General features: G+C 36.6%; 1 protein-coding gene across 1 annotated transcript in view; it reads left to right on the forward strand.

Annotated features, from left to right (window-relative positions):
- Positions 1-4,284: 4,284 nt before the first annotated feature.
- Positions 4,285-26,898, forward strand: part of VWDE (von Willebrand factor D and EGF domains) — a 194,995-nt gene continuing 172,381 nt past the window's right edge. Inside the window, exons 1-5 of the mRNA XM_070934354.1 lie at positions 4,285-4,399; positions 7,874-8,058; positions 16,285-16,513; positions 19,487-19,543; positions 21,147-21,379. Coding sequence (XP_070790455.1) covers positions 4,285-4,399; positions 7,874-8,058; positions 16,285-16,513; positions 19,487-19,543; positions 21,147-21,379 — 819 coding nt within the window. The remainder of the gene's footprint in view (positions 4,400-7,873; positions 8,059-16,284; positions 16,514-19,486; positions 19,544-21,146; positions 21,380-26,898) is intronic.

A 26,898-nucleotide genomic window follows, 5' to 3' on the forward strand; every position in this document is an offset into this window, starting at 1 on the left:
TATACAAAGCTAGATTAGTTGCATAAGGTTATGCACAGAAATATCCCGAGGATTATACAGACACATACTCCCCCACAGTAAGAACAGAGAGTGTCAAAACAGCTCTGGTTATAGCATCAGCACTCAACCTCGATGTGTTTCAATACGACATACAGACTGCGTATTTACACGCAAAATTAGATAAAGAAATATATGTAAGAGCACCCCACAGTCAATACACAAACAAAAATGAGACATGGTTATTAAATAAAAGTTTATACGGGTTGAAACAATCTGGTAAACAATGGTATGATTGTTTAGTAAAAGTTCTTAAAACTATGAATTTCAATGCCACTACTGTTGACAATTGCTTCTTTGTTAAAAAAGAGAATGATTCCCTAGAATTTGTATTGATCTATGTGGATGACATTTTGTACATAGGTAAACATAAAGAAAGGAAAGAGGCATTTGTAACAAAACTGAATGAACATTTTTCATTGAAATCTTTGGGTAAAGTAAATAAGTATCTTGGTGTTCAAATCAGCAAAACCAGAAGGGGATTTAAACTTTCTCAAAGAGACAAAATCATAGAACTCTTGAATAAATGTAATTTAAGTAACGCTAAGCCCTGTGACACTCCCATGCAAACTGATTTTTTGAAGAATACAGAAGAATCATCTCCTGAATTTAAAGATAATACATTTTACAGGTCAGTCATAGGTTCACTTCTTTATATCTCTAATTGGACTAGGCCTGATATTGCTTTACCTCTCAACTTATTGTCCAGACATGTCAGCAAACCATCACTATACCATTGGGAAGCTGTCAAAAGAATATTAAGATATTTAAAGAATAGTTTAGACTTCTGTTTATTGTTGGAACCTAATAATGTCAAGGAGCCCATCCTCACATGTTACGCCAATGCGGATTGGGCTGGAGATACCTCATGTAGAAAAAGCACATCTGGTTATATATTCTTTCTTAACGGTTGTCCAGTTTACTGGTATACTGGCAAACAAGATTTAGTAGCCACCTCAACAACAGAGGCAGAATATGTATGTCTATCTAAAGCAGCAAATAACCTTGTATGGTTCAATGATTTACTTTCAGACATTTGGAAAAAACCCATTTTGCCTTTTATTATGCATGAAGATAACAAAGCTGCTATCGAAATATCTAGATCTGATGCCATTGGACAAAGGTCCAGACATATAGATATAAAATTTAAACATGTGAGACAGTTATCTCAGGATGGATTTATCAAAGCAGTTCATTACGAAACATCAGAGCAAATAGCTGACATATTAACAAAGCCTTTGCCGTCTAAGCAACATAAATACTTGACTTCTAAGTTACATGTCTTATATTGTTCTGAATCTGAATGTAATTGTTGTAATATATCGAATCGGCATTTAGAGGGGGATTTGTCACAAGTAAATGCCTTATTCTCCATTATGTAAATAGTACATGGATAGTGTGTGTCAGGGGTTAACTTATTCTTCACCTCTTAATGTATTCATACTTTACCACTCCCATACTTAGCTCCACCCATTGTATATATAAGGAGCTGCATACGTCCATTCTAAGCTTCTATCTGTGAATATTCAGTGAATATAGAATGCCTTATGTAAATAAACAGAGATATATTTGAATTTCTAATTCTCAAATTATTTATTGAGTCTGATCCTGAAAATATCGTAACAGTATTTTTTAAGTCTTGAATTAACAATATGAACAGCCATTTTTTTTTTTGTCCCTAAATGCAGGGTAATCTGAAAGTAATGATATTTGCCACACATTACTGCATTCAGAGCCTAATTTTAATCTGATTTTAAATTATATCTGGCTAAAACATGTTGTCTAATTTTTGGACTTCTTTTTCTCTTATTATTATTTTTTTCAATCTTCCTTATTGAAAAATTCAGAAAAATTGAAACCTTACACATCATTTGAATAATTTTAATTAGTGTTAATGAACAAGTTGTTTTCTTATGGATGTTGTATAATCTTGTTGGTCTTCAGGTTTTTTTAAATAATTACTTAAAAGATGACAGTCTTTTTTGTATATATGATTAGGTAATTATTTTCTCAGTAGCTAAATGGAGACCACAGTTATCCAGCATTTTAGCAACGGAAGCATTTTTATAACCTAATAAAAAGCCTAAGATGGTAGGTGACCTTCCTTCAACTAAATAATGCTTTAAACTTTTATGCAAATCAGCAGTACTTTCTGATTTGTTCCACATAAACAATTAAAAAGATTACTCTTGTTTCTTCCAAATCCAGAATAATATGCTACTGAATTAACCTTTATTTTCAAAGCCATGTAATATTAAAAACACTTCAAAGTCCTGTGTCTGTAGTACGATGTTCCAGATTAAGTGGTTTGATGGTAGAATTAATGCAAAACATCAGTGGGTTCCCTATTCAAGTATTTATATTTTGAATCAGAGTTTTAATCTGCTTTTTCATTTCCGTAATACCGTTATAATTATAATGCCTTTCAACACATAACAGCTTGTTACATACTAATCATGTTGGCAACAAGGACACATGTTCTATTATGATGAAAAACTGCTAGAAATCTATTTGTTTATTAATTAATGGCGATCCCTGTTGTTCCTATGGAAACATTAAGACTGTGCAGTATTTCAGATCTGATTCCCAAAACATGCTTCAGAGTGCCTGTGGACATGAATATTGCACTTATTTGCCACTTAAAAGCAGCCACGTCTTTATACAGAAGTGGCAGAGAGCAACTATTAGTTGGATGCTTGATGGACTGGAGGAATAAATTTATATAGATTACATAGTAAAAGGGAACTCCTTCTGTTCTGTCCCCCTTCCCCACACAGGCAAACACACCACCAGGCACACCTGCCAAGATTTTATTATGCAATCAGACTAGAATCCCTTGCAGATAAGAGTTTTGGCAGTAAACTGCGAAATGCCTGCCTAGTCAGTTTTCACTCACAGTAAGCAAGAGAGAGTTTATCCTCAATCCGGTTCAGTAGCAAAAAGTAATCCACGAAGCAAGAGTTAGCCAAGGTCCAATCCAAATATGCACAAGCCAGATTTCAGGTAATGCGATGTGACTCTCAGGTTTTTAACTTTGACCGTCACAAAGCCTGAAGAGCAATCACACCCACTTTTATTCCTTGTGGGGTGTGGCTCAGTGACTCAGCTCAATCTCTGGCCCTCCCACGCCTCTTTCGTTGCTGTGCACGCTTCTCCCTCCGACGCTGCCTGGGATCAAGCCAGGATTCATCATCCTCGCTCCCTATCTGTTGTTGTTCCGATATGCTTTCCTCCTGGCATATCCCAGGCTGTTCCTCTTGGCCTTTGGATGGAACCTGAGGCATTGCCAGAGAGGAGGGTCCTGGAGAGGGAGGCCTTAGCAATTCCTCCCCATCACCTTCTGAGTCCTCTTCCTCTATTAGGACAGGCTCGGGAGTTGGGGTCACAACACTTTCCCTCTTTTAACTGTACTTCCCTCAGCCATGATAAATCATTTAGATAAGAATGAGGAAGGGAGTTTATAGTGGTAGTGGAACCGTGTCAATTGCATTCTTCTTTGATTTTGAAGTTGAAGGAGCATAATATTGGCAGAAGCTTACATTCTATGGTGGCAGCATGGGATGGAGTGGAAGCTATTCCATGAATTTTATGATTACACAAGGTTATGATCCACAAGGTAGAAGTAAATTCCAAAACATCTAAAAGGTTTTTGTTGTTGTTGTTCATCTAACAATATAAAAACAAAACAACCAAGGCTGGGTTGGGTTAGGTGGTTTGATTAAAATGGTTTGATGATAGAGCAAAAAAGGCTAACAGGAAATTACAGAGCTATTCACACCTAAGAACTCGTCTTCAAAAAGTATATATATACATCGTTGTCATCTTAGATCAATAAACCAGCGTTCTCAAAGGTGGAGCCACCCAAATATATTATTCTGACTAAAAATGTTGGGAGTTTTACTCAATTATATGTGAAGAGTTTGGAGAAGACAGTTGTAGACAATGAAGAAGTAAAATATCTCCATCCTCACAGGACCTGGCTGAATCTTGGTTGATCTCAATAAGTCAAGCAAAGCTGGACCTGGTTAGTATTGAATGGAAAACATTCACAAATACCCAACTGAAAAATCAATAACAATAATAATAACAAATCAACTGATGCACAGCATGGTTGCAGTTATAGCTAAATACTTGGGATGCAAAATCAATAAATAAGAAAAAAGAAAACAGTGCACCACCAAAATGGAAAATCAGAATTGAAAATAAGATGCAAGCAACCTAGAACAGATGAAAGAAAAGAAGATGGAAAAACAAGAATATCTGATCAAGAAATATCACCTAGAAACAAGGAAAATCAAGGAAGAAATGGAAATAGTAAATTTGGTTGATACACTTGGGACAGGTAACCTGAAATAATGCATTTGACATTGGCAAATGTGTGGCAAAATTGGTTCAGTGGGTTTTCTGTAGGAATGTCCTTTTTCATCTGATCCTGACTGTTCTCTTGTCCTTTAATTCCCTGTTGGTTGTGAGAGAGACCCTGACTTCCACAACCCGTCTGTCCCTCCCTCCCTCCCTCCCTCCCTATTGATTGACTGGTGAAATTCCACTATAGACAGTCTGTCTTCTGAAAAAAATGAAACAAAAAAAGATCAGTGTTGCTTTTAGCAGATGTAGCCCTTGCCTTCCTGCAATGTTCAAAAGTATTCAATAATTTGTGAAACCTCTTAGACAGTCCTAATTTGGTTTGGATCACTTTAGGAGAGTGCTGCTTGCATTCTGTTTTGTTGTGTTGCAGACTACTCTAGATTTAAATTTCAAGTGAATTCTCAGCCTCCAAATAATTCAGGCACCAGAGAAATCTTTTATTTCTCTGTGTGTTTGCTCTATAATTCTATCTTACATCTTCCTGTGCCCTTTCAAATGCTATAGTAAGCGGACCCCCTAAAGAAGCACAATTCTCTGCAAAAGTATGATTTAGTCTTTCTGTCTCACATTAGCTATATATATTTAATCATATGCATTGTTTTCACAGCTCATTTTTTCTTTCTCTTTTATGTAATATATCAAGAAAACTCCTTGTGGTGTTCATGTTGCATTCTGGAAAATATGCCTGAAATCAGCATTTCTTAGACCTGTCTTTGATCATCAAAAGGCCTATTTTAAAGCAGTCCCATAGCAATTTTCAGAATTTATATAAAACAAGCCTGGTCTATCTTATGTCAGTTATTTTTCTTTAAAACAAAACAAAACAGAGCGGCCTTCAGATTAAAAAAAGAACCTGATGCTGCTTCTAATTTTTTGCTTATTTGTTCCCTATGACTATCATTAAATGTTGTACCTTGTGATTCTTGACGAATGTATCTTTTCTTTTATGTACACTGAGAGCATATGCACCAAGACAAATTCCTTGTGTGTCCAATCACACTTGGCCAATAAAGAATTCTATTCTATTCTAATGTGTTTAAATCTAGTGGCATCCATGAAGGGGCAAGAGAGAGAGGGAGAGGGAAGGAGAAAGAAAGGGAGAGATCCAATGAGATTCTCATGCTTCTGTTTGGCATGTTGTAAAAGGCATTCTCAACATTTTGGCATACAATATGCCAAAACAGAAGCATGACACTATCATCTTGTTTAACACAGCGGTTAATGTTTAGGAATCAATAAGGGAGGAGGAGGAGGAGGAGGAGGAGGAGGAGATTGTTTACCATCAAGAATGCAATTGAATTAATGTTCATTTATTATCTTTATATGTCACATTTTTCTTACATTATATCTAGTGCACCTCAAAGCTAAAAAAAAAAAAAGGTAGCAAACAGGTTTATTATCTATCCATAACAGCAATATCAAAGTTGCTATTTTCAACATATAATGGTGAAAGATTACGAATCCATAAGGGTAAAGAAGAATAAAAGGCCATCATGAACATGATTTAATATTTATTCTTTAAATTTATATGGCATATTTCATTCAGGAGCTAAAGGCAGCATGTATCCTGCACCAGGCACCATGTGTAATGCTCCCTTCTATTTTCCCCCACCACAACAATCCTGTGATGTAGGCTGAGTTGAGAGAAAGTGACTGGCCAAAAGTCACACAGTAACAAAGAGTGGTCCTAGTTCAAGATCTAACTATCCTGCTACATTGGAATCTACCATTTACAAAGCTTTATTGCCCTGTGAAAAATATTTGTTTGTTTTGTTCATCCTCTAGAATTTTTCAGTGGTTTGAGATTTTTTTTATTGATACAAGGTGATAGAAATTGATGGCTGACATGTCTCATGAGCCCTGCAAGCAGAATAGTCTCATAGGAATCCAGATTAGTTTGAACAATGATTGTACAATGAAAGTGGAGTCATACTCATAGAGAACCCTAATAACTGTGGAGGTTCAAACTCCTGGCAAGACATAAATGAAAATTTTGTAGAATTTTTCTTGCCTTTGAAAGGTATTTATATTTTCCTTTCCACTGAATAAAAAATATTTTACAAAGTCAAAGACATTTACAGAGTGGCTCCAACTGAAGTGCTAGATTCAAGCTCTCCAAGCTGTTAAGATGGATTCATCTTTCATTTTTGTTTCTCCCCTTCAATTCATATATTCATTAAAAGAAAATAAATCACCTATTCTTTCTAGTCCCTGAAAGAAGAAGCATATACCTGTTGGAAATTGGAAATCAAACTGAATGAAATTCTCAGTCATCCCTATTTTGGAATAAGAAAAAAAGAATATATATATATATATATATATAGTGTTTTTCTATAGAGACACCTGGTCTACCCCAACATGGGGAGGGGCATTCTGTTCCCTTTTGCCTTTCAGCTCCAATCCAGGACCCCTCAAGCAGTCACATTCACAACAAACCATTTTATACCAAATTTATATTTTGCTGATAAAGAAATAAAGGGAGACTAGTATAGATCTATTTCAAGCTCTTTAGCTTTCATCAGCTAGCCTTACCCTTACTCGAATTCGAACTTGGGCTTCCTGCATGTTAGGCAGTTGAATTAACTGTGGCTTCTGAGCCACAGTGAATGCGACTGCTTGAGGGCTCCTGGATTGGAGCTGAAAGGCGAAAGGGAGCAGAATGCCCCCTCCACATGTTGGGGTAGACCAGGTGTCTCGATAGAAAAACATTTAATCTTTCCCCCTGGCTCAAGCTGATGAAGGGAGGAGAACTTGTGGCTCAGAAGGTTAATTCAACTGCCTAACATGCAGGAAGCCCAAGTTCGAATCCGAGTAAGGGTATGGCTAGCTGATGAAAGCTAAAAATCTTGAAATAGATCTATACTAGTCTCCCTTTATTTCTTTATCAGCAAAATATAAATTATATATATATATATTGTAGGTCTTTGGTTATTCGGGTCTTCTCCCACGTAAAATTGGAAGTGTCTTGGCGACAAAGACGTTTCGACGAAGTCTCATTCGTCATCTTCAGGCTGGTGTTCTCGGCTTCGTGCTTCCAGGAGCAAAGCGAAGCCGAGAACACCAGCCTGAAGATGACGAATGAGACTTCGTCGAAACGTCTTCGTCGCCAAGACACTTCCAATTTTACGTGGGAGAAGACCCGAATAACCAAAGACCTACATACAAACACCCACGAAAACCTGAGAAAACATATATATATATATATATGTGTGTGTGTGTGTGTGTGTGTGTGTGTGTGTACTGTATTCAGCTCATTCTGCTTAGTAAAGGTAACATGTCATTTAGCTTCTAGAAACAGTCTACAGACAGATATCAAAATGCTCTGTGCAAACATTCATTCATACTGAGCTGTGATTTAATAAGTGAATGTAAAGTTATAGATACAACCAATGTATTGATTTTTATTGACAGTTATGATACTTCTATTTTCTTCCTTTTCTGCCCTTAGCTCCAGAATGCTTTCCAGAAGGACATCGTATTCTCCATCACGCCTATCGCAGCATTCATTTTGATTCTCTGGAATTACAGGAAAAAGCCATTCAGGACATGATTTGTGATCATTCACTTCCACAAGGGTGGTACCGCTTCATGATTGAAAATAAGCCTGCAGAAATGCCAACTAAGTGTATAGAAGTAAGTTAGATAAAATGAAATGGAATGAAATGTGCTCTCTCAATAACTTTTTTATAAACCGAGGTTCTCCCCAGACATTTTGAGCTCACAGCCCTACAGAAATGCCCATCAACTCCTAGAATCCTCTCCTATAATATTTAGGATTTCTGGAATGACAGACCCAAACAACTGATAGGCACCAGACTGGAGAAGGCTTTTTGGAGTACTTGACTGGCACCATCTTGCCTCAGATGCATTCTTCTATCTTAATTAGTGAGTTCGGTGCATTAAAAGGGAACAATGTATGATTAGAAGCACAAAGGAATTTCCTCATACAGGGAACAGCTTGATATACAGATTTAATCAAATTTGTTCCTTTTATATGCAAATGAATTCACCTCATGCTTTCTGAAGCTCAAAAAATGCATTTCACAGGCTGAAATATTATTAATAGTTCAACACTTTTACTGTATTATAGTTCAAACCTGTTGCTGACATGTTTTGAGCCATATGAAATATGTGGCTGGATTAAGTGGCAAGTACAAAGCAATTCAAGAACTTATTTTTTATTTTCATTTTTTTTCCCCGGAAATTTTTAAATAATGCATTATCTGCCGCTGGGAAAGTAGGTAATTCAAAATATATTGGGCATTTGCTTGACGGAAAATCTTCAGCAGCTCTGATCAGTGACTTAAAGGTTATAGCACCTTTGAGGTTTTACTTCTTTGATGGATAGCTTCTTGATTCAAAATAAATAATATATTGCTTTGCTTCTTTTATAGATAACTTTGTAATTCAAAAGAAATAATAACTTTCTAATTCAAAGCACCACCTCACATAAAAAAATTCTTCATTTAAACTACAACTTAAAATAGGATTCAAACTGAGTCAGGAGTTCTGATTAAAAAATAATAATAATAAAACTTATTTAAAAATAGTTTTAATTAAAAACCATATCTTTAAAATATTTTTTTCATGTTTGTGTTCTTAATTCCTTAGCCTTTTGGTGATAATTTTAAAATCTGTATGTTCAACAAATTGAGCTACATTTTACACAAAGTAAATTAGTTTTAAAAATTATTCAATTTTAAAGCCATCTCACAGTAGTGAGTCTGGGGGTATAAAGATTGCAATCATCATCATCATATCATGACACCCTGATGAAAATAAAAATCCCTAAAACAAAAAATCTTATCCGCCGCTCCCCCTCCGCCCGCCCCCCACATCTTAACTTCCTGGCGTACATTTAAAAATATTAATAACAAACATTTGATATCAGCTGAAGAAAAATTCTGGAATGTAGGATGATTTGCTGTGAGCGTTTGAAATTGTCACTCTGAATTTGGAACAATCTGTGCAGCTCTTGTGACCTTAAAATATGTAAACTCTAATCTAACACTTAATATAATAGCTTCCTTCTAGAAAAGATCAAAATGGCCCGATTAACACTATCCATTTGTTGACTGTGTGTATATCCCATGACTAATGAAATTCAAGGTATAGTTAATCAGATATCCCCATGATTACCAACTAGGGTTGCCAGTTCTGCTTCCAAAAAATAGCGGACAAGTGGGGGGGGGGTTAAGTAGTAAAAAAAAATTAAAAAAAATTTACAATTAAATTATATATTTTCTTACAAACATTTTAACATGCCATTTTAGGTCAGTCGACACAAGCTACAATACATTTTAAAAATGTGAACTGTACATAATTTTATAATATATTTTTATTTTAATCTCGTCATTAATTTTTTCGGAGAATCGAGTTCAATGGATATTCGATCTTTGTCTCATTCTAATTTATGAAAAAAAAGACAAAACACGATTCTCCTATCCTTATTCTCTTAGACTGTACAGCATTAGATTACGTACCATTTCATCATAAAGCTTTTGAATAAAAAAATGTCCACTATTTTGTGAAAAAAAATAGTGAACATAATGTGAAAAAAGTGGACTGTCCGCTCAAATAGTGGACACCTGGCAACCCTATAATACCAACCCCCCACTTTGTTAGTAAACTGAAGCAATGCTAGTGAGTAAAAGTGTTTTATATACTTACTAAGTGTGATTCCTGTTAAGATTCTTTGCAGCAAGATACATAGGCTGCCGCATGATCCAGATGGGTTTCCACTTATTTGAATATTATATAAACAAATGTACAGATATATGAACTGAGCTTCATATGATTTCAGATACATCATAAGAACATGTATACAAGCTTGCTTCCTCATCACACATACTCTGATGCATTTATGATTGTTTTGTGTTTATAAATATTTCATATCATTCGTCTACTGAAACTTCTTCAGTGACTATATTAAAGGCAGTGCGAATGCAGTTATTGTTTCACTTCTCCTATTAAGAATCTGTCTTCATTCAGAAATACCTTGCAGTGCCATGGCATTAGGATCTATGTGTTATCAGAGAAAAATGTATATATTTTAGATGCTAATTGCTACTTAACTCAATAAGGGGAAATCCATTAGAGCTGAACCAAATATATGCAGCAGAGTTAATAACATCTCATTTAAATTATATTAATCAAACTACTCCAGATGTGAAACCTCCTGTAATTTTTCAAGCCTTTTCAAGCTTTGCAACCTCATATTTCAATATGAATTAATATGAATTAGGAATTGAAATGGAAATGGGCTGGTCTCATAGCAAGAAGAACTGATGGCAGGTGGACCAAGGCAGTCCTAGAATGGCTCCCACTTGATAAAAAGTGTCCGCAAAAGAGACAAAAACAAGATGGATTGACAACATCAGCAAGTATAGCGGACCCAATTAGCAAAAGGAAGCTCAGGACTATATTGGTTGAAAGCATACTGAAGAGGCCTTCATCCTTCAGTGGATAGACAATGGCTGAAATGATAATGATAGTAATGATTTACTAACATTTACTGGAAAACTAAATGAATGAAATATATTGAAATATACCTTAATGAATATGTCATACGGTTAGGACATGTGATGCCAAGACTGAGATATTGTTTACTTTTCAATTAATTTAAATGGAACATTTAATATGTGAGGCTCTAAACAGTCTGTAACCAACAGCCAGGATAATACTGAAGAACTTGCTATATCAATTAAATGTAAGCAAGAGATTCACACATGAACTCCTACTTATATTTAATAACATACAGTATCTACGCAGTTCATAAACAAACCAGTAGCATGATTTCTCCCCATATAACTAGGAATGCTCAATCTGTGAATACTTAATCAGTGGTAGCCTATATGTCATTTGATTATCTAAATCCTGAAGAAAGAGGATAAAATAGATAACTCAAAATATAGCAGAGTAATGCTAGTATGTTTATCATTTAATTGAAATGGACAGCTCTTCCACTTTTTTTTTTAAAAAAATGTGATATTTGTCCATCAAATAATTGGATAGATTAACTGTTAGTGGTATATACCTATCCCACGGTAGTGCTGCTTAGATTAAGAAATATCAGCAAAATATGAAAATGAACAGTAAGATATAGGCTAGACAATGGGATTTCCTGATTTCATTAAAAATATTTTAGCTGAATTTTAGCTAAATACATGATAGCTTCTAATTAGGCAAACATTAGAAACTAATTTATTCTTTATGTTATTTATTTATTTATTTATTTATTTATTTATTTATTTATTTATTTATTTATTGGTTTGATTTATATGCCGCCCTTCTCCGGAGACTCAGGGCAGCTTACAATGCGTTAAGCAATAGCCTTCATACTTTTGTATATACCTGCTTAGTAGAGCTTTTGGGCCCCCCTAAGTGGTGTTCTTTTTTATACAAAGTCAGCTTATTGCCCCCACAATCCGGGTCCTCATTTTATCTACCTCGAAAGGATGGAAGGCTGAGTCAACCTTGAGCCTGGTGAGATTTGAACTTGCAGTAATTGCAGGCAGCTGGTGCTATTTAACAACACTTTAGTCTGCTGTGTCACCAAGGCTTTAATTGATTTGTAAAGCTATCCATCTCAACAAATGACTCTGGGTGGCAAACAAGAACAAACAGAATATCAACAATTCCACAGATGCAAAAATTAAATGCAAAAATTAAAATCCATAGCAGTCAAGAAAAAATACATATTCGACAACACTAATATCGCTAGGATTAGCTTTTTAATACAATGCAGCTTTTGCACATTTAGGATACCAGGTTCAGTACTAGGTCTTTAGTGCTTCACAATAGGCCAGCAGAGTTAGACTCTCCTGATCTCTGAAGGGAGAATGATCCAACAAAGGCTTTGTTAAATAAAATGGTGCTATTACAGGTAGTCTTTGACTTATAACAGTTCATTTAGTGACCATTCAATGTTACAACGGCACTGGAAAAAAGTGACTTATGACCGTTTTTCACAGTTACGACCTTTGCAGCATCCCCATGAGCATGCACGCGTGGCCCCCCTACAAGCGTCCCATCCCCATGCATGCGCGGCAGAGACCTGATGACCAGCTGGCCAGTGGGAGGCACACGCACATGCACAGCAGAGCTGAACTGGGGTGACGTCTTGCGTGCCCACAGAGAGGGTGCTGCGTGCCACCTGTGGCACGTGTGTCATAGGTTCACCATCACGGATCTATACAATAAAGCATTTTCTGGGCCAGAAGTACACAATATTTTTTCTGGCATGAGAAGACTGGTAGTCAGGTGGCAGGCAAAGATCAGACTGGTTCAAATCAAGGACTGGAACATTTTCCTCCCTCCTTCCCTCCATAGATCAGTGTACTGCTCAGCACTAGGAAGTACAAATTTGTAAGAAAATGTATACAGAGGATATGAATGATTTGTTAAATTAAATTAATTATTTTTGTATTCTAAACCACCTCAAGATCCTTTGGCACATAATGCATTTTATCTGCATTGCATTAAAACAGACAACAGCAGGGTTACCTCATTGCTCCCTCTAGAAAGGGATGGGGGATTTTTGAGTGGAGGGGCTATCATAGCAAAAGCCTCACACTGATATGAACAAATGCAAAAAAGAAAAGACATATTTAAATACCAGCAGCACTAAGAGCAAAGGGATGCAGCATAGTGAGAAGGTTTATATTTCATGACCTTAACCTCTTCCACAATAATACTCTGTGAATATTAAACAACATTCCCAATTTGCCACTTCCTGTTAAAATAAATATTACTGTATCATTAACTTCAAACAAAAGGTTTGCTTTTCAAACAAGAAATTAATTTACCATGTCAAATTGTTTGATATTAATTTATTTTGCCTAACTCGTTATTCTCAGTGCTCAGGGAGCCTTCCAGTGTGTGTGTATGAGCTAATGTGTGTCTTTCTTGGCATGCCATGTAAACTTTAGCTGACAGAACTACAGTGAAGCAAACATAACTTACAGGAGATCCCAATCCAACCCTGTTGTCATATACAAGAGCCATTTCTTTAATGCTACAAAAGAGCTGCTGCAACTCTTTAAGAACTCTGGCAAAATTGCGCAAAAGAAAGATACCTAACTTCTGTTATATATTTTTTTCAAACATTACACAGCACTCAGATTCAGTGGTTTCACTGTAGTTGTGCATCATTTTACTTATCTACACTTACAGTGATAACTGTTAACTCCAGAAATCATCAGTTTTTGAAAGCTGAAAATGAGCCACTTACATCTGTTTTCATGTGTATATTTTGCTGAGAGAAGCATACACACACACACACACACACACACACACACACCACTTTGTGCTAGGATTTTTTTACTTTTCTTTTTTAATCCATTAGTCAATTTTTTTTCAAGTTCATCTGATACTTTCGATACATCTGTTGAGAAGAAATGTTCACCAAACAGTATCTTCCTCCCCAGCGTAAGATTATTATTCACAGAGACTGAATGCCTCTAAAGTCAGCCATTGCTCAAGTGTAACTGATTACAGCAGTAAAATAGACATGGTAAAAATGTGCCATGAGGATCTCACAGAACATTTTTCTTTCAAAAAAGTTTCTTTCTTTCAACGTAGATTCCAATGAGGTATCATTTGTGAAGACAGGAAACATCACTGAGGCAGGATTCACATATCATAGTAAGCTAAGAGGTACTTAATCATGGCTTGTATATCCCACATTTTCTCCAGGAGCTCAAGACAGCACACATTTTTTCTCCACGCAACAATTCTGTGAAGTAAGCTGGGCTGAAAGAATGAAGAATGAAGCCCAGAGTCACCCAAACTGCTACTGTAACTGAGGGTAGATTTGAACGTAGCCTGTTGAATCCTGGTCATACAAATAAATAATAATTGGCAGAGTTCCGAGAACAGATCAAGCAGAGAAAAACATTTACAATCTAGAATGAATAACTTAATACAAATTACATCATCTCTTAGTATTGGAAGCATTCTATATTCAGAAATCAGAGTTGCCATAGTGTTCAGTTGACCAGGCTAAATTCTAGCTATGAAATTCCATATATATTTGCATTATTAGCAATAGCAATAGCAATAGCACTTAGACTTATATACTGCTTCACAGTGCTTTTACAGCTCTCTGTAAGCAATTTACAGAGTCAACCTATTGCCCCCAACAATCTGGGTCCTCATTTTAGCCACCTTGGAAGGATGGAAGGCTGAATCAACCTTGAGCCTGGTGAGATTCGAACTGCCAAATTGCAGTCAGTGACAGTCAGCAAAAGTAACCTGCAGTACTGCATTCTAACCACTACACCACCATGGCTGTATGGATTGTTATTACCTTACATAATCTTAATATTGGATTCCTAGCCTTTTCTTCCCAAAAGTGCAAGTTTCTAACTGTTGCAGAAACTTTCAGTATCTAAGGCAGAATCTTTAACCAATATCAGTCATAGCTATTTATAGGGAGAATGGTACAGTAAGAGTGATTATCTGAGAAAAAAAAATTAATCCATTTTTCTCAAATCTTTCCTGAGAAGTTGCCCCTGCCCATAGCAAAAAATTGAGAAATCACATTAATCTTTTATAATATTTTATCATTGATTCTGGTATTGATGAGAAGCTAAATGAATAAAGGACAGGGTGCTTAATCTGGGATCATAGAAACCACGATTACCATTTTAAAAGGCAGAAAATAAGAGTAAATGTGTTCTATAAATAATACAGGCAAAAACTTAGTGCAGTAACCATCTTCCATTATGGTAACAAGCTGCAAAGCGTTTAAAGTTAATTTAGTATTGTCTCTAGAGTATGGCTCGAATCATTTACGATATTTTATATACAGAATTTTTAGTGTCTAATTTAAGATAAGTAATATTTGCTCACTAAAAGAAATAATACTGTTTTACAACATTGAAACAATGTTATAGTCAAGGCAACTGTATATTGCACTAGTAAAGTGTTGAAATGTCAGAGTAATGTAGAACAGACTTGATAAGTGTGCCTTTTTGTAGTTTAAAAGTGTTTCTGCATTAAAGCTTTCTTCACATTGTTGCTGTTGTTCAGGGGCGGTATTCACTTACCTTCGCTACCGGTTCGCAAATGCATGCACAGACGGTCAAAACGGGACGTGATGACATCTGGGCAGGTGGGCAGAGCCTCCCGCAGCCGCTGCTACCAGTTTACCTGAACCGGATAGAACCACCTGAATACTACCACTGCTGCTGTTTCTCAAAGCAATGATTTGCTTTGAGAAACAGAGTCTCTTGATTGTTAACTGACTTAACTGGGCTCCTAAGCAGAATTCTATTCAGAAGTTGCTAGAGATAGACCACCAAAGGTCCAATTTTTGCTTGAACATAATTGGCAAAAGCTGAATCACTGGTCAGACCTGACAAGATAATGTCATTTGGGGCTCAGTCCCTTCTGTCTTGCCTGCTTCCACAATTCATTGGAAGAAGTATATTGTTTAAGTCAGGCGTATCAAACTTGATTTCATTGAGGGCCACATCAGGGTTGTGTTTGACCTCAGGGTGGGGCGTGGCCAGGATGGGCATGGCCAGCTTGACATCACTCGTGTCAGGGCTGCCTGTGATGGCCTGAGTGCTCTGCCAGCAAACACGGGCTCCCAATCTCCGCTTTTGGCTGGGATAGCCTCCTGTAACCCTCTGCCAGTGAAAATGGAGCTCGGGAAGCCATCCCAGCCGAAAGCGAAGATTTTCACTGACAGAGGCACCATGGGCCGGTCCTTTGCTGCTTCCAGGGTGGCCCCGCAGGCCAGATCTAAGCACCCTGCGGGCCTGATCCAGCCCATGGGCCTTGACTTTGACAGCCTTGGTTTAAGTGCTCTACTCCTGAATTTTAAATACTCTCTCTTTTTTTTTTCCACAGATGAACAAATGTGGAACCCAAGCCCCAATCTGGCTATCCCTTCAATCAGATTCTCTCCCACTTCCTGGAGAGAGAAAGGCACTGACTGCCTGTGGAACCTGGCAATTCTTTTCTGGAAGCACCAAAGACTGTTGCCTCTTTCAAATCCCCATCTCAGTTAGACACTGTGGGGAATTCCTTGTTTATCTCCTGCAACCTACTCAAGGATGCATGGGCTATTGTGCAGAAGGTGAGTTTCATGAACTCCACATTTATGGCCTATACTGTATTCTATATATTCCTTTTGCTACACATTGTTATTGCCATACATATCTTGGTGACCTAGCAAGTCAAGCATTGCTTTTTGTAAGATGTATACCATGCAGGTAATAAATCAGCAGCTGCCCAAATTGTTTTTATAGAGTGGTTGTTATAATTTTGGCAGATTTTAACCTGCAATGTGTCACCAAGGAAAATTTACTGCAGTTACACTTTGTGCACATTTTTTTTGTTTTGTTTTGTTTCCACGTTTGGCTTAAAGAGTGAAAATAATGTATTTGAACATTTTTTTATTCTGTGTGTAACTAAATGGGATTTAACACTGAAATAGTTGTTGGAAATGAACAAGTTCCTTTGAAAGCTGTTCTAAGGGAGGCCAAAAGACAATAATTTTTGGCTGGCTTTTTTTTTTTTAATTACTTTGATCAGAAATTTCTACCCCTGCACAGAAAAAATACTCTATTTTGTATTTAAGAAAGAAAAGGAATTGCAGATAGCAATTCCTCACTGAGTCTGTTACACCATTTGAAATCCATCACTTCTATAGAATAATACAAAGGAGTCTTTCTTAGAAGAATCAGTAGCAATATGTGGATTTTGCAGGATAACTTAAATCTCAAGGAATCCACACAAAGAAAATCCAGTTGTGGTAGATACTGTAGCTTTTTATTCCATGCCCAGTCATCATCAAAAACAGTCTATTGGTAAATCTCTGCTACCTTCTTGTTGTGGACAACTACAGTATAATATTTATAAATGCATTTAGTTTCTTGTCTACTCAAATAACTTTTTTTTCTCCTTTGTTTGCCCTTTGTGCTTGAAACTGCCTCTCAGAACACTTGAGTGATGCCACTTCTATTTCAATTCAGTTGTCTCCTCGAAAATGCCCTTTTCTGTCATGATTTTGGCATAATCTCCTGACTTTCATGCCTTCTGTAACTCAGTTTAACTTTGTGGCATGATTATCTCTTATCCGTCTTCTTCTGACTTTTTTGCATCACATTTTATATTGTAAGAAGGCAAGAAACATTTTTGCATTTTGCAAAGCACATGGATGGCACAATATTAACTTTAATAAGCTCACTGATCTCAATACTATTAAACTTCATGTTAACATTTCTTTATTAATTTCAGTATTAGAAGCTGAGTTTTAAATCTTATCTGTAGTCTCAAAGTGTATTTATAACAAACATAAAAACAGGTTATAATCAAAGAGTCACATAAAATACCCCAAGAACACTTTAAAATTTCCAGGAGAGTGGAGCTAATAAAATAATTAAAAGACAAAATAGTTTTTAAAATGTTTTTACTATCTGCATTAAATGAACCTTTGACAGGCTTAATCTCTCTATTCAAATTATCAGATAATTGAGATGTTGCTACACAAAATATTTTCCGGTATTTATATCGATATAAACTTTCTTGATATTAGAAGATGTAATTTAGATTTTTGTGGTAAGAACCAGAAGTTTGAATTGGGCCTGGAGACAAAATAAACATAGGACATTTTTTAAAATATGATGAAAAATGCATATAAAAAAAACCTGTCAAAATTATTTTTGAATTTGTTTGTTTTGGTGTTGTCTTCATTTTTTCAAATGTTCTTCAGGGGCAGTTCATTTAATAATAATAACATGTATATGTATATGTATATGTATATGTATATGTATATGTATATGTATATGTATATGTAATTAAGGAACAAATCACTGAGACCAGATCTATCAGATCAGTAGGGTCTATGACAACTTGCTGCAGCCAATTCGCCATGGCCAAATAACTGTAGCCAAGTCACTGCAGGACAACTCACTGTATCCAAGTCACCTTGCCACAGCCAACTCACTGCAGGACAAGGGTTACATAATAACAAAGAAAGGATGCAAAAGGAGGAACAAATGAAATGTGAATAACAAAAATTATTTTTTAAAATTATTTTAAATTGTTAAATTGAATTGTTGAATTGTCCTGCAGTGAGTTGACAGTGGCAAGTTGGCTGCAGTGCATTGGCCATGGTGAGTTGTCCCATTCTACTGTTGTGGCTCCGTTACCTGAGCCTGTGTTATCGGCAGGAGAGGACTCTGAGAATGAAGGAGAGGAGTTGGCAAGGCCTCCCTCTCCAGGACCCTCCTCTCTGGCAATGCCTTCGGTGTCCGCCGAAGGTCAAGAGTTAGGCCTGGGGCCAAGCACGTCCACGCAGCCACAGGTGGACAGTAATGAGGGAGATGAGTCTTGGCTGGATCCTCGGCAGCATTGCAGAGATAAGCGCGCGCGACAGAAGAAGAGGCGTGCCAGGGATTAGGCTCAGTCATTGGACCACACCCCACAGGGTATAAAAGAGGGTGTGGTGGCCGGTTCAGCTCTGTGACAAGCAAAAAACGGATATTGGACGACCTTCTTTGTATTTACTGGACTTTGTTGATTATTGTGTTTTGGCTTTGTTCCCGGACGAAGGGAGAAACTCCCCCCTCGTGAGTAAAGAATACCTGGCAGCCAGCCACTGAGTTGCTGCCAATTCTGATATCAGATAAACTGTTGTCAGCTGAGTACTTTAACTGTTGCCTGTCTGTGGGGGTGCATGTGTGAGATGGGGACAGAACATCTACTCCCAATATTTGAAAGATGGATGGAGGGATAGACAGACAGATAGACAGACAGGATTGATTTTGAATAGTTGTATATATTTGCACATAACTGGTTATGTTTCTTTGCAAAATATATAATGCTGAAAAGACTAATTTCAAACCTCCAAAAGAAGCAAGCCAGTTCTGTATTTCAAAGCTGAAATGCTGAGGCACATATTTCTTACCTGAGAATCCATGAAAACTATGAAAGCTATTAGATCGATAAGTCAAAATATGTCCAGTGAAGTATCAGAAAACTCTTAGCACTTGCTTCACCACTTCACAATTCCAAGTTAATTGATTTATTTCTTTCGTTGTTAAAGAATCACAGCTCAACTCTTTTGATCCCAAAAGAACTGAATCAGAAGACATCATTCAAGGTAATTTAATAACATGAACTACATACAGTATATGAATTATCTTTTATCTGCAGAACCGATGAAAGCATTGTTCCACATTCACATTGGTGATCTTTTGTGCATATTTCCAAAGAAACTTTTGGAAATTAGGAGACCACCCAAAGCTCATATGTAGGATGAGAATGCAACTAAGAGTTAAATAAGCAAACCCTGGTTTATTATGCTCATTATTATGCTTATTTGTAGCAAATATGCAGTCTTGGGAACCAATGTTTATCTATTGCCAGGGCTATATGTAAGGTACTGTACAAATAGCTTGTACATTTGGGCATTAAACTAGAGTGTAGAGTCTATCTCTAAGGGGCATTGCAGTATATTGATTGGTGCCCTTGGCTGCCAATATCTTTGGTTTGGTTTGATATGGGTGTTTTTAATTGTCATTTTAAAATTTGTTGCCCAGAGTTGTTTTCTAAACAAGGTTTGTTACCCAGAGTTGTTTTCTAACCAAGGGGCTATATAAATAAATATTTTAAAAATAAAACAAAGAATGCCAATAACACCAAAACTATGTTTTTTATCCAGTCATATAGTTGAATGGACAGACATTTCTTTACTGGATTGGAGATGAAGGATTTTTTTTAAAGAAAAAATCTTCCTCACTGTACATCTCTCCAGATTTGGTTATTATCATAGTTGAAGGACTTTCACATATTATGATTTCTGACTCTTTGATGTTTGGGAATTAAGATCTAGTCAGGGCCAAGAGAGCTGTTAAGTACATCCCTGTTCTCTGCTGTTTTTAAATGTAAAGAATTCATGAATATTTCTGAAACCTCAGAATCCTTGTGGCAGAAAAAAATCCACAGGCTATAAAAAGATGTTCCTCTAACTTTGGGCTACCACTTAATTTCAGTCTTCATCCTTGGGCTAAGATAATTCAAAAGGTTGAAGATGGGATCCCATGACTAGAAGTGCCTGAAGTTTTTCAATTTCAGAATCTCCTATAGATATGCTGACTTCCTGTCCTTGAGGACATGACTGTGAATCAAACTGAGTAGGGATATTATTTTAGTGCTCCCTTTTTGATATTGAAGGATTACTAAGCAAACCTCTCTTTTGTTTGCAATCATTGGAAATGCTTTGATAATCATTTCTTACTACCTTGTTACTTTGAACCACTCATTTTAGTCACAACTTGCAACTCTTCAGTTTTCACCTGTCTGCAAAAATTGCACAGTATAAATGTCTACAGAAGTTCTGATTCATCTGGGTCATAGTTGTCCCAAAGGTGCTTGTATTTTAAAGGCAACTGGATTTTCTAGTTTTCCTTCCTTCCTTCCTTCCTTCCTTCCTTCCTTCCTTCCTTCCTTCCTTCCTTCCTTCCTTCCTTCCTTCCTTTCTTTCTTTCTTTCTTTCTTTCTTTCTTTTGCTTCTCATTCAGGAAGTTTGTTCAGTTCTCATAATATAGCATAGTATAAATGTATAATTTTCATTCAGAAAGCATAGGGCTTTACATGTCTTTTTCAGTTCTATAGTACTGACTCATTTATAATTTTAAATGGGTTGAATTATTGATTTTTAACTCCTGTGCATTATATAACAGTCTGCTTTTCTTCCCACCTAGGGAAATTCCATATTCCAGCTTTACACCCAGTAGTTACACCTGAGCTTTTGGGGTCCCAGGTCTACTTAAAATGCACTTTCAGCAGTCCAACTTCAAATTGGGCTATGGGCTATACAGTGATCTGGTCACGACTTTCTACATCCAATGTGAAAGAACGGCTTCATCATGACACAACTGTGCAGACCTTCTCCTACGTGGAGATGGATGGAATTAATTTCAGATTGGGAGATACGGTAAAGCTTTCTTGAACTCAGAAGACAAGGTCAAGAAAGACAATCATTCTGTAGTGCTTTTTCTTTTTTTTAGTTCTTATTAACTCTCATATCTTGAGCCTGAATTTGGCCTAAAAGTAAAACACGGTCTTCAAGAAGCAATGCATTTTAATGTAATAGGATTGTGTACATTTTATTAAGTTTAGAACTATAAAGCAATTTAATTCACTTATCCCCTCCAAAAAATTGTTGTACTGCATAGCATTACATATTTTAAAACAGGTAAATAAGTAATAATAGATCATATAGTAATAGCACTTAGACTTATATACCATTTCACAATGCTTTACAGCCCTCTCTAAGCAGTTTACAGAGTCAGCACATTGCCCCCAACAATTTGGGTCCTCATTTTACCCACCTTGGAAGGATGGAAGGCTGAGTCAACCTTGAGCCTGGTGAGATTTGAACCGCCAAATTGCAGGAAGCTGGCAGTCAGCAGAAGTAGCCTGCGGCCTGCAATACTGCACTCTAACCACTGCGCCATTGTGGTTCGTGTTGAATAAAAACAACTCTACCCTCTTAGAGCACTGTAATAACCAAAAAGCAGTTTGGTTAACCTGAATCAAATCCCTACAGCACAATTCTTTGTATTTAAGTGAAATTAAAACTTAATAAAAACACTGGATTTCTTGACCATAACTTCAGAGAACCATCTTGATTCCAGAAGTGGATCTCCAAAATTTTGTTTTCATGAACTCACATAAATGAGTCAATGATGTAACACATAGTTAATTATATAACATTATTAAGAATCTGCCAATAATAGAAAGAACTAAAAAGTTATGAATCCCATATTCCTACAAATAACAGCAGATGTCCAAAGTGGACCACAATATTTAGCACGGATAGTTCTTTGTTCTCAAATCACTACAGATAAGAAATAAAAGAAACTCCTAAAAGAGAGGATGATATGTTCAAAGCCTCATATAATTTTGGCCTTGGTTTCTGCTTGAAAAACTAAAATTGGCCTCCTATTCCACTGCTAGTCTATCATTCTTTCTTCAGATTTTTCATTTGAGGAAAAGATTTGAAAGCCCTGTCTCAGTTCTTAATTGTCCCTTATTCACACTTGAGGTGACATGCCACGTATTCTGTCACTTACTCTGTTTAATGAATTAAAAAGACTTAGCAAACTAAAATCCAAATATTTAAGTATGCTGACACTCAGTTTTCTTAGCAGGGTAGTTCATAAATAAATTGGAATCTTGCTTATATCCTGATAGGCAAGGCCTCCTTTCGCCTATCATTCCCTTTCTACAATTTTGAGATAAAACTGGCATTTTATCAATTTTTGTTAAGGCTTACAAAATATTGCATGCACAGTGATTTAATGCTATAAACTAAAGCAAGATGTACATGTGTACACAATGAAGCATGTTTTTTTTTTTTGCTGCCTTTTAATTTCTACCAACTATACTAAAATATGATTGATGTAATATCAGAATTGACAGGGTTTTGTGACATCTACTTGACCTTCTTTAGTGGCCAGCTGAGATTAAGATCTATCCAAATCAGCCTTTCTATGGTGGGTGCTGCAAATGAAGGTATCTGGAGTCACTAATTGTAACAGCCAATTTTGCATTTATTCAATATAATTTTCAAGTACCTCCATACTTTTCCATGCTACTTATTTCTCAAAAGCTGCCAAAAAAAGACTGGGATCTTAAAAATTAGCATTCTGTTCCCATATGATTGACACATCTGAACTACTTTCCATTCATTTAAATTTTCATTAGTAATATTGTTCACACCCAATATCAAGTTTCCATCAAGATCTTCATCCCTTAACCAGAGTCATTGAGCTTGACTAGTCCACAGAATTTGAACTTTTATTAGCATATCTGTAAATAGCCAATACCATTTCCCCATCATGTTTAGAAAAGTCACAACTTTGTACAGTTATGCTATTTGAGCTCAGCTGACAGCCGAATGCTAGCAAAACTACTGCAGCTTTAATAAATAAATCTGTAATATGCTTTTTTCCCCTTGGGTAAATGCTCAAGATAGCCCATTCTATCTGATTTGAAATTGTAGCAATCCCAAGATCTATTTAGATGATATTGACAGAGGTCATTCTATACCTGGAGGGACAGCCATCTGTAAATTGCAGCCGGTAGTATGTGCGCAGTGGGTAATGCTAAGAAAGCAGGATGTGCCATTAAATAATGGTCATTTTTGCTCTGGACAGCAGTTTGGAAGTTCATGCCATGAAATGGCATGTACTTTAGAAAAGGCTTATGTAAAATTGCCTTTTAGTTTGTTATTAGCATTGGCCATCTTGTTGAAGAGTTACAATATTTTCAATTATAGTGGCAACTCTTCCCCCAAATAGTGAAAAATAACAACTCCTTGTACAAAATTCCATAGTGATTTATTTCTGTAGATAGATTAGAAAGAAAGGTAATTATTTGAGATCCTTCCAGTATAAAAGAAAAGAGAGACAGAGATTTCTTTTCCCCACACTTTTAATTCTAACTCTTAAATGCAGTACAATAATTCTTGATGTATTAAATATTGCTTTCAGAAAGAGTTCTGGATTTTTTAAATTAATTTTCACAGTGAAATTCCACAACAAGGGATGTGGATTGCTTGAATGAAAACAAATCTTGAAACTACCCTCTCTGAATCAAGCATAATTTCCAATTCAAATTATTTTGACTTGCTGTAATTGTAATAGATAGCTCCGTCTGAACCTTATTGTGCTAAAAAAAATCCCTCTCCCTCCTCTGATAAGCTTTATTTGTTCTTTTCAATAACAGAAATTACATAACATGGAGTACAATGTTATTCTCTCCCCTACAACACACACACACACACACACACACACACACACATATACACATAGGATGGCTGGATCAAGAAATAATATTTAAAGGACGGGAAACATCAGCCCCAAGCATTCAGAACTCTGTGCCTTCATGGCCCTACATCATCGAAAGAGGGCAAGGATCAGTGGTGAAATTTAAATTTTTTTACTACCGGTTCTGTGGGCGTGACTTGGTGGGCATGGCAGGGGAAGGATATTGCAAAATCTCCATTTCCACCCCATTCCACAGAAGGATACTGCAAAATCCCCAATTCCTCCCCACTCCTGGGGGAAGGATACTGCAAAATCCCCATTCCCTTCCTACTCCTGGAGGAAGGATATTGCAAAATCTCCATTCCCACCCCACTCTGGGGCCAGCCAGAGGTGGCATTTGCTGGTTCTCAGAACTACTCAAGATTTCCTCTACCGGCTCTCCAGAACCTGTCAGAACCTGCTGAATTTCACCCCTGGCAAGGATATAATTTGCAAATGGGTCAGCCTCTCCCATATAGAACTCTGTATGTGACAGACAGAAAATTAGACAAGAACCAGATTCTTATTCACTTTCTCCTATAATTTTCTATGCTCGTTTTCCCATCATATGTTCCTCTGTCAGTTCCCATGTATATCTATGAGAAACAACAATAATTAAAGGAATAGAAACCAAGTGCTATAAGGAGAGTCTGAAGGAACTAGAAATATTTGCCTTTGAAGAGAAAAGAGAGAGGACTCCAAGCAATCTATATCACAATGTCAGAATTAAAGTTCCATGTCAGAATGGCGGACATGGAAACTTGGGAGACAGATTCCAACTTGAATGTTTGAGGTAGAGGGAACCTTCATTAACAAGCATAGCACACTCCTCCATGCAGCATGCAGAGACTGAATATCTACGATATATGTTATGGATACTTAGTTTAGATTCTTGTCCTGACAGTTGGGCTTAATGGCTTAAACTGCCTTTTCCAATTATTATTCTAACAAATCATGTGAACTTGTCAAATTTATATCCAAGGGATTGCTGCCAAAAAAAAACAAAAAACAACCCACCACCACCCTAATAAGAATGCAATTCTATTTTTTTCTATCACGACTGTACAACAAGGCACACACAGAAAAATTAAATCTGCGCACATTGCCAATTTCTCAAACTCCATCACAAAACAATCCTCCTGATGTCTATAGGCGTCTTTCTTCTCCACATCTCAGTAGGGATGCTATGGTTCTGGATTTCAATGATACATTTAGCTTAAATAAATCAATCCCTTCTAATACTTTTAAAATTTAGGGATAAGAAGGGTTTTATTTTATTGAGAAGCTTTAGGAATAAAATATTCATTCCCATAGTCAAAGTTGTCTTTACATAGCCTGTATCTTTTCCATTTCACCCCTTTCTTTGGAAATGATAAAAGGAGGGGGAAAACCTATGATTGCTTAGTTAAACACTAGGAACCAGTGGTGGGTTGCCCCCGGTTCGCACCAGTTCTATAGAACCAGTAGTAAAACTGGCGGGAGGCTCTGCCCACTGACCTTGACATCATCAAAACGCTTCTGCGCACGCGCAGAAGAGCACGCATGCATATGAGTGAAACGAGCAAGCGCATGTGGTCCCGTTGCGAACCGGTAGTAAAGGTAAGTAGAACCCACCCCTGCTAGGAACCAATATTTAGCTAAAGGCAAGAAGCTTGTGAGAAAACATATCCCAATAATTGTGTGGCACATTCTCAAGACTACAGACCAGTGACTAAAATGTATGTCTGCCTATTGTGAGGAGGAGGAGGAGGAGATCTAAATTTACAAAGGAAGAAACTTCATACATAGAAATACAATGCAATGCAGTATTTCACAGTCTGTGCAGCTTTTAGAGGTATAAATTTCAATTTCCAGAATTTGCCAGACAGCCAAGCCTTTTGCTGAGAATTTGTAAAAAGAAAATAATTTAATAATTTCTACAGCAACAAATAAGAGATGCTAGAGAACTCTGTTACAGGTAGTCATCCGTTCAAAGTTACAACAGTGCTGAAAAAGTGACTTATAATCAATTGTTGCATTAATGACCATTGTAGCATCGGTGTAGTCATATGATCATAATTTAGGCATTTGGCAATGGGCATATATTTTCAATGGTTGCAGCATCCTTGGATCACACGATCACTATTTGTGATTCCCCCCCACCCCCCAGTCAGCTTCCAATGAACAATGTCAAAGGGAAAACTGACAGGGGAGGTCACAAATGGCAATCAAGTGATGCCCCTTCTCCGAAAGGAGAAGGGCGGTATAGAAATTTGAATAAATAAATAAATAAATTAACAACCACAGTGATTTGCTTAATGGCTGCAAAAAAAGATTATAAAATTGGATGTCACTTAATAACTGCATCACTTAATGATGAATAAGCAAGGAATCAGATTTGGTTTCTAAGGAGCAAGTTCCAGGAACATCAGATTCTAATAATGATTCATCTCCTGAATAGCCAATTTTGACCTTGTTTTACAAAAGAAAAAAGCCTACAATTAGTGAATGTGAACAGATTTTTTTTCCAAGAAAGGTGTATTGGCTAAATTTTGGGAGAGAAATTGGGGAGAACAGGTGCTTTGTTGCCTCATTGGAGAGAAGACATGTATTGCTATTATTCCAGCATATATAATTAGCTTGAACTGTATTGATTTATGAG

Source organism: Pituophis catenifer, unplaced genomic scaffold (assembly GCF_029215685.1).
Source record: "Pituophis catenifer annectens isolate HBS135680 unplaced genomic scaffold, rPitCat1.0.hap2 SCAF_1, whole genome shotgun sequence".
Classification (NCBI taxonomy): domain Eukaryota; kingdom Metazoa; phylum Chordata; class Lepidosauria; order Squamata; family Colubridae; genus Pituophis; species Pituophis catenifer.